This window comes from Pteropus vampyrus, unplaced genomic scaffold (assembly GCF_000151845.1).
Source record: "Pteropus vampyrus isolate Shadow unplaced genomic scaffold, Pvam_2.0 Scaffold95, whole genome shotgun sequence".
Taxonomy (NCBI): domain Eukaryota; kingdom Metazoa; phylum Chordata; class Mammalia; order Chiroptera; family Pteropodidae; genus Pteropus; species Pteropus vampyrus.
Genome location: NW_011888876.1, coordinates 999,809 through 1,007,524, shown reverse-complemented (window position 1 = coordinate 1,007,524; position 7,716 = coordinate 999,809). Strand labels below are relative to the sequence as shown.

Below are 7,716 nucleotides of genomic sequence, written 5' to 3'. Positions count from 1 at the left end.
GTCTTTCTTAGTAATACAGTGTCCACTATGCAGTGTCAGGTACAGGAACTGTGCTCACTCCCATCTGAGCAGCACAGGCCCTGTGGGAGAAGGGGAGTGCTGTGAGCGGTACTTGAAAGAACTTGCTTTTCCCTCTGCCCTAGTGCTTCTGGGAGGAGAGCCAACAGCATTTCTGTGCGTCAGTCTCTGCCTGGAAGTTGGAATGGGGCAAATGTGAAGGCTTCTCTTCCCTTTCCCATCCTCAGGGTCAGCCCCGTGAGGTCCACGACCCCGGACAGGAGCCAGGCAACATGCACGCGAAGGACGGTTTATTACTCGTCACTGGCTAGAGCGCAAGCAGACAGGCAGAGTAAAAAGATCAGTTAAAAAGTGAGTGTGGAGAGGTGCAGGCTGCAGCCACCGTACTTGGCTTGAGCTGTAGGGTGCGAGGGGAGGGTAGCACCGGGGAGAAGCCGCTCCGTGGCCCAGCCCTGCCTCTCCAGCCAGGCTCCCCTCCACTCCAGGTCAATTCAGAGGGAACAGCACCCAGTCCCTGGGGCCTGCCACAGACCTGCCTGCCCTTACCCCTTCTCTGGTTTTGGCAACTAAAAGGCAGCTGCTCCCTGGCCAAGGGAGCACCCCAAAGCTCCCTCAGGCCCTCTATGCGGACCACCCTCGGGCTGAGGTGCTGAGTGCAGCGACTGCAGCCAGCCCCTCCCTCCTTAGCAAGAGCTGGGAGGGCTGGAGTGCTCGGGACGCACGCAGGGTTGGGGGCTCCAGAACCAGGTCAGAAGCAGGGCTAGGGGAGGAGCTGGAATCATTTAGCTTCTGGGCCCCTCGCAGCTGATGACCAGGGGCAGGGACAGGAAGGGGTTAGTCTCCCCACCCTGAGCAGCTAGGTCACCAACAGACAAGACAGATGGCAGGGCTGCACCCGTCCTCTCCTGCCCAGGCCAGAACAAGCAGGGGCCTGGGAGGGGGCCTGCTTAGCTGAGCAGTTCCAAGTAGGTGACAGGGACCTTCCCTTTCTTGTTGCCTCTCTCGCCAATGAGCCAGTCGGGGTCCATGCCAGGCAGGCTGTAGACAGTGATGAGCTGGAGAGGAGGGCAGAGAGGGAGGGTCACACCCTGGCCAGGGCAGAACTGGCCCAGGACTGAATGGGGACAGAGCTGTGATCCTGTGACACACGGGCACCTACACCTCCAGAGGTGGGCGTTCACTTCCTCGCCTGCTCTACAGACATGGCAGAGTTGAGGGCTGGTCCCTTAGAGCTGGAGCACCCCAAGTTGCCCCGGGTCCTAGCTCCACAGCTAGAGACTCTGAAAGACTTGAAGACTGGTGTAGGGTCTGCGGGCCCAAGGCTCCCAGTCCTGCTTCCCTGGCGTGGTAAGCCAGCCCTTTGCCGCCACCCTAGTAGCACCCAGGCCCACCTCATCAGCCAGCAGGGCCAGCTCACTGCTGTCGGCTGCCTCGTAGTCGTAGAGGACCCGGGCCTTGCGGGTTCCGCTGGCGGGTGGAGCCACCTCCTCCAGGCAGAGCGCGGCCTCTCCCGGAGGGGCCAGGCCAGCCACAGAAGGCTCCACAGGCATAGTGGCCGCAGTGGTGGTGGGTGAGGTGCTGCTGAGGGGTGGGGAGGCGGGCTCTGTGGTGCCCACGAAAGTGCCTGGAAATCTGGAGAGGTGTGGAGGGCACATCTCAGTAGCTGTGAGCTACATCCAGTGCCACGTGCCCCCCAGGACACCAGCTGGGCCCACCGCACAGGTAAAGAGACCCCGTTTACTTACAGGGCTCCCTGGGAGCTGGCAGCATGAAAGGAAAAGTGAAGGGGGAAAAGTGAGGCCCTGTCCCTGCCACCCTTCCACCCCACACTTGAGGAGCCGCTCAGAGGCCCCCAAGGCCAACCACCTCACTGTCATCCAGAGAGGGGGGTGATAGCCTAGCAAAGAGGGTTCCAGGCAGAGCCGGTCTCAGTCGGCAGCCCTCTAACCCGCCCGTGTGCAGCGGGGCTTTCTGAGTTTGGGAGAAGGTTCTCGCCCGGGGGAAGGTCGGGCTGCTCATTGGGCCTGGGAGCCAGGGGACCCCAGTGGGCACCTGCCCAGCTGTTTCTGTAAGTCCAGCATGTGGCGGTAGCACTGCGCATAGTAAGTTGTCTGAGATTCGACAAACTCATGGAGGCAGCGAAGGTGGTTCACCTGTGGGGAAGAGGCCCAGTGGTGACCGGACGGGCGTCTCGGGATGAAGCATTCCACCCCCACCCGGTCCTCCGCCACACCCAGGCCCCGCGTTCCAATGGCTTCTGGCCCAGCCTCTTGCTCCTCGGCTGGAGGAGAAAGGTTCCCACCCTTCCAGACTTGCTCTCTCTAGGCTAAATTCCCTGCTTAGGGACCTCGGGCTCCAGCACTGCCCTTCCTCCTGCTTCCCAGGCCCAGGTGCAGTCACGCCTCATTATGGACAAGTTTAGTGGGGACATGAGTGGTGACAGTGGATAAGGAAGGAGGAAGTGGGAAGAGGACTCACGTGAGTGCTACTGATTCCCTCCAGCAGGAGACGGGTCACCTCTGCCTGTCGATCAAACTCTGTCTGGGCCACTCGGAGCTCCTGCTCGGACTGAGAAGGGCGGGGTAGGGGCTAGTGAGTGTGTCAGAGCGTGAGGCCCCCAGCTTCCCTCCCATCAGCCTTTCCCTGCGCCCTGAGGCCCACCCAGAAGTGGCCTCCTCCCCTCCATGGCAGATGTCACTTCCCACCCACCTCAGACTTTGGGCCTGGAGCCCTGACCCCTGGAGGAACAACTATAGCCCTGCCTGGACCCCATGGGCCGGTTCCGCAACAGCGGTCACAGGCACAGACCCTGAGGGCTGGGCTTTCACATTCATTGGTCTGCCTGGTGGAGGGCACACTGTGGAGGTGGTCTCCCCACGAAAGGGAAGTGGGGCATGGACAGCCCCCCCAGAGGCCCTGGCGAGCAGGGAGGGGCAGACCCGGAACTAGAAACACACCTGCCCGGACTCCCACTCCCCACCTGCTTCCAATCCTCTTCCCAAGTCCCCCAGCCCCCACTCACCTTGTCCACCTCATCATTCCAGAGCTGTGGAGACCACAACAGGGCCAGTCAGCGAGGGCGGGAGGGGGGTACCAGTCAGCAGGGGACAAGAGGTGGGGAAGGAAAGCTGTACCCCAGAGCTGGTGCCCTGCCCCAGCTCGAGTCTCTGCCCTCTTCCCACCAAAAGCCTTCTCAACTCCCTCCCCAACCCAACCAGAGGCTGGTGTGACAGGGACACTGGTGACCACAGGCCAGTCCAACATGCCACATGCAGGGGCTAGGGACAGCCAGCTGGAAAGTCCTGCTTGGGTTTCTACGTTGTCAGCCCCCAAGCACTGACTGGGGTCGCGAGGGACACTGAGCATCCTCCATCCCACTCTGACACCTGGCTAAGGCTGCTGGGCCAGGAGGCAGAACTGTGTGACCCTGGGCCAGTCACTGAACCTTTCCATCCTTCGGCAGAGAAAGGCAGCCTCATGCCTGGGTCACACTGTTCAATGGCCAAAAACAAAGGGCAGTCTCCACCATCTGGAACGCTGCTCCTGCCACTCAGCCCAGGAAGAGGACAGAAAGTATGAGCCAGTCTAGAGAAAGACCCCTCCTCCTGCCACGACTCAGGAGACCCCCTTTCTCCTGCCCACTGCAGGGGAGCTACCCTAGGACTATAACCTGAAATACGGAGCACAAAACGAGGCCAGCCCTGTGGGCAGAGATGCCCCGCCACATCTGTCAGGAAACCATATCACCAGAAGCCACCTCCATGTGTCCAGATGTAGGGTGCACAGTAATAAGGGCCTGGTGGCTTAAACTGTGGTGGAAGTCCCCAAGGGAAGATGGCCCAGCCACCAAATGACTGCACGAATACACGCGGCAACATGCTTGTGACAGAGGTGAAGAGGAGCCAGAGGGTCTGTGTGGGAGGACGTCACCCATGGGGGAAATGGCAGGACAGAGAAAAGGCAGGAAAAGGCACAGCAGTGGTTGTGACAGGCATGACGGGAGGAATGTGATCGGCCTGTTTCCCACACTAAACAGTAAAGACCAGCTCTCTCGATGAAGCTGTAGAATAGACACCGAGACATTCAAAGTCTTCCGCTCCTGCCCCGGCCCCCGCCCACCCCACCCCGCTTCGACTTCTGTCCTCCTCAGGACAGACCCTGTTCCCGATCCTCTGGGCCCGCGCACAAGCTGCCCCTTCCGCCTCGATGCCCTCCCTCCCTCCCTGCTCATCACCGAGGTCCCCTCACGCTCCCATGACACCCAGCAGATGTGCCATAAAGGCAGCTGGATGAACAGCACCATCCTTGTCGCCTGTCTTCAGGGGTCTGTGAACTCGTGGCAGGCCAGGCCCAGGCCTCCCCTCTCCTCAGGGCTGCACAGGGCCTGGCAGGCAGGAATGGTCAGTGGGGGTTGGGAAGCAGGGCCTGTTTTGAGGGACCAGGGTTGTGGTTGGTGCAGGCTGACTCTCAGGTCCACTAGAGATGGGACAGCTGCCGCCCCAAGTGCACTGCACTGTTCAGTGCGGCTGGTCCAGTCTCCACCGTCAGCATTTTACGGGGAGAAGCAAGGCCGGTCACAGGGCACGGAGACAGGGGACAGGCAGGTGGACGGAGCCTTTTGGCACTGGCCTGACTGGGTGAGCAGTGGCCCTGCCTTACCCTGTTTCCTGTTTGCTGTGCCACAGGCCCTTCAGTGTGGGAGGGGCTGGGGGAGGCCAGGGGGGGGGTGGGGTGGGGTGGGGGCGCTTACCGCGGAGGCGCTGGCCGAGAGAATGTAATTACGAGGTCTAGTCTCCTGAAAGTCAGGCACCGTCTGGCAGGGACAGAGTTCATGGGGGAAGAGGGGGTCACACTGGGCTGGGGCTGGGCTGGGGCCAGGAGGCCACCCCAGAGTCTCCCACAAGGTGATGCCAGGAGCCCTCGGCCCCAGGGACAGGAGGCTACAAACAAATACATTATAGACCCCCTCTCTTCCCCCTGCTCCCCACGCCCACCACCTGGAGAGGTGGGTTTAGAGACCCAGAGAACAGAGCCGAAGATCAAGTGGGGGGACACGCTGGGGAGGCCAGCAGAGCAGATGCAACACGGAGATAGCCTGCGGCTGCTGTCACACCCTTTGCCTCTGGGCAAGTCACAGACTGGATCCAGCCCCTGGCCCGGGGGTCATGGCCCACACCTCCCTAGACCCCAGTCTCACTCGGATGTCCCGGTTAGACCCAGTCTTCAAAACAAACACCTCCCCCCACAGCTTTCTCCATTCCCGAATCTCCACACTCATCTCTTGGTCCGGCAGCAAAGACCAGGCCCCTCCCCCACAACGAAGATGGACAGATGGATGCACGGATAGACAGAGTGACAGGCTTTCAACATTTGCAAAAAGCTGACTCACAGGCTCCAATGCCTGGCATCCTCCCCCAATAACAGAGGCTACCCATGGTAGCGGCTCTGCTGGGGAGACCAGCTGCTTGCAAAATGCCCCAAGGACGGGCCCCAGGCCGGCCATGGCACTGCGGGCCCCAGGCCGGATGGGCAAACCAGAAGCAGCACAGCACATGAGACAGGTATACTCACATCTCCCTCACACTGAGCCAAGTTACCCAAAGCAGAACGGAAAGGAACAAAAACAAAGAGTTAGTGAGTCCACAGCGCAGGCGGGAGCAGGCCCCCCAAGCCCCGGCGGGAGGGGACACTAGGTGGACGGGCAGATGGACACACGTGACTCGCCCCCTGGAAGGTGTCCTGCTATGTGCGTGTGCGTGTGTCTAGAAGGGTAGGGATGAGGAAGCGAATTGCTGGGCTTGAGTCCTCTGGGAATCTGTACCTGGGCTGCCCAGGTCCCAGCTCCGGGGAGGGCGTCCCGGCCTAACCCCAAGGCCTGAGGTTGTCCAGGTCAACCAATCCGGTGACTAAGAAAAGGCTGCCTGGCCTGGATGATGGAGGAAAAGGCTTGTTCTGGCCAAGACATTCCAGAGAGGTTGTCCAGCTCTGAGTGACAGGAAGATCATCCTGTCCAGGTGACTTATAAAGGTCCTAGCCAACCCAAACAAGACTCCAGTGGCTGAGCCCGCCTCCAATCTGGACCCCACACACCTAGATGAGACGATTAGTTCAGGATACAGAACATCTGTATCTGTATCTACCCAGAGGCTGTGTAGGCCCAACTCCACAGCCCCACGCGGCCACACTGTGAGAGGGGACACACGGAGGAGGTTGGGGGCCAGAACGCTCACGAGCAGCTGAGAGCCTGGGCTGCACCTGGCCTTCCTTGGCTGAGCATCTGGGCAGGCACAGGTTTCCCTGGCATGCTCGAGACCTGGGGACTCCCTCCTCAGGGTGTGGCCTTAGGGTCCCTACACACCCAAGCAGCCTGGCATGCCAGGAGTGTGCTCACTCTTGGGCCCAGCTCTCCCAACCCTGGCCTAGCCCTGGGCAAACTGTCCCACTCTGCGTCCCACTGGCCCGTCCTGGCTGAACAGGCCTCAGTGAGCTGAGTGAAGGGGCTGCCGAGACGGCCCCGGCCTGACCTAGTCTCATGGGGCCACCTGGAAGGGCCCCACAGACATGCTCCAGAGCAAGCATGCGGTCCTGCTCTCGGGTTGTCCACACTGTCACAGGGGGACCTGAGCAAGAGTGCCCTGGGACCAGCGCTGGAGCAGCGGCTGTGGCAGTTAGTAAGGGCGAGCCATGCCCAGGCAGAGCATTGGGGGGCAGGGGGTGGCGGGAGCATGCGAGACTCTAACTGCGTCCGTCTGGGGAGGCTGCAGGGTGCCCTGAGCCCAGGTTGGGGCACTGCTGGTCAGCCCACCCCGTAAGTGCCCCGGGACCCAGAGCTCTGGGTGGCCAGGGTCCCTTGGGGGTGATGGCAAAGAGGTGTGACCTGAAGTGGCCAGCTTGGACCAGTGCCCCCGGCCAGGCCTCTCCAGGCAGGGAAAGAGGAGAGCAGTCATGCCAAACACCAGGTCCTTTCACCGCCACCCCTGACTCTAACCAGAGCCGGTGGTGGGAGGTCAGCGGGGACACCTACCGTGGCTTTGGCTTCCGCGGCCTTGGCCTTCTTCAGCCGGGCTTTGCAGGCATCCAGGTCTAGACGCCGGTTTTGGAGGAGCCGCCTCTCCTTCTGCAGGTGGGGAAGAGGGAATAGTGAGACCCTGGGCCGTGGCAGGACTGGCCTATGGGGCCATCTGGTCAAGACAGGGGAAACTGAGGCCCAGACCAGGAAGGTTATCCACTCCAGGTCGCTCAGTCCACAAGAGCCACGTCTGGGGAAGCCCCAGGTGTGCTCGGTGCCCAGCGTGGGAGGAGAGCTTTGCTCGCGGCGCTGAGGAGAGGGCTGCCCTGGTCACGGGGAAGCAGAGTGGTCTCAGGTCCCTCACCGAGATGGTCTTCCAGTCCCCTTCCAGGAAGTTGCGCAGGGGCGTGAGGAAGTTGATGGAGGCCGTGTGGATGAAATCCCGCTCTGCGGCTCCCAGGCGCTTCTCAGCCTCTGCCACTTTGATCAGGGTCTTCCCTGAGAAAACAGAATTGGAGGTGAGGAGGGTCAGGCTGAGGCCACTCAGAGCCCAGGAATGAGCGAGTGCTGAAGAAGCAGGAGCAAGGATGCTGAGGGCAGCACGGCCGGCCTGGGAAACATGGACGCAATCTACGTACCCATCGGCTGGGGGCTGACAAATAAATAGTGGGCCATTCAAAACATGGAAC

General features: G+C 61.2%; 1 protein-coding gene across 5 annotated transcripts in view; it reads right to left on the bottom strand.

Annotated features, from left to right (window-relative positions):
- Positions 1 to 291: 291 nt before the first annotated feature.
- Positions 292 to 7,716, bottom strand: part of SH3GLB2 (SH3 domain containing GRB2 like, endophilin B2) — an 18,440-nt gene continuing 11,015 nt past the window's right edge. For 2 of the 5 annotated variants that reach the window (XM_011364144.2, XM_011364146.2), the window contains exons 6-11: positions 4,769 to 4,831; positions 3,041 to 3,064; positions 2,497 to 2,586; positions 2,071 to 2,171; positions 1,410 to 1,650; positions 292 to 1,073 (exon numbers count right to left, since the gene is read on the bottom strand). In XM_011364144.2, the coding sequence (XP_011362446.1) occupies positions 966 to 1,073; positions 1,410 to 1,650; positions 2,071 to 2,171; positions 2,497 to 2,586; positions 3,041 to 3,064; positions 4,769 to 4,831 (627 nt within the window). In that variant the 3' untranslated portion in view covers positions 292 to 965. The remainder of the gene's footprint in view (positions 1,074 to 1,409; positions 1,651 to 2,070; positions 2,172 to 2,496; positions 2,587 to 3,040; positions 3,065 to 4,768; positions 4,832 to 7,716) is intronic. The other 3 variants (XM_023532984.1, XM_011364145.2, XM_023532985.1) reach the window with 3 other exon arrangements.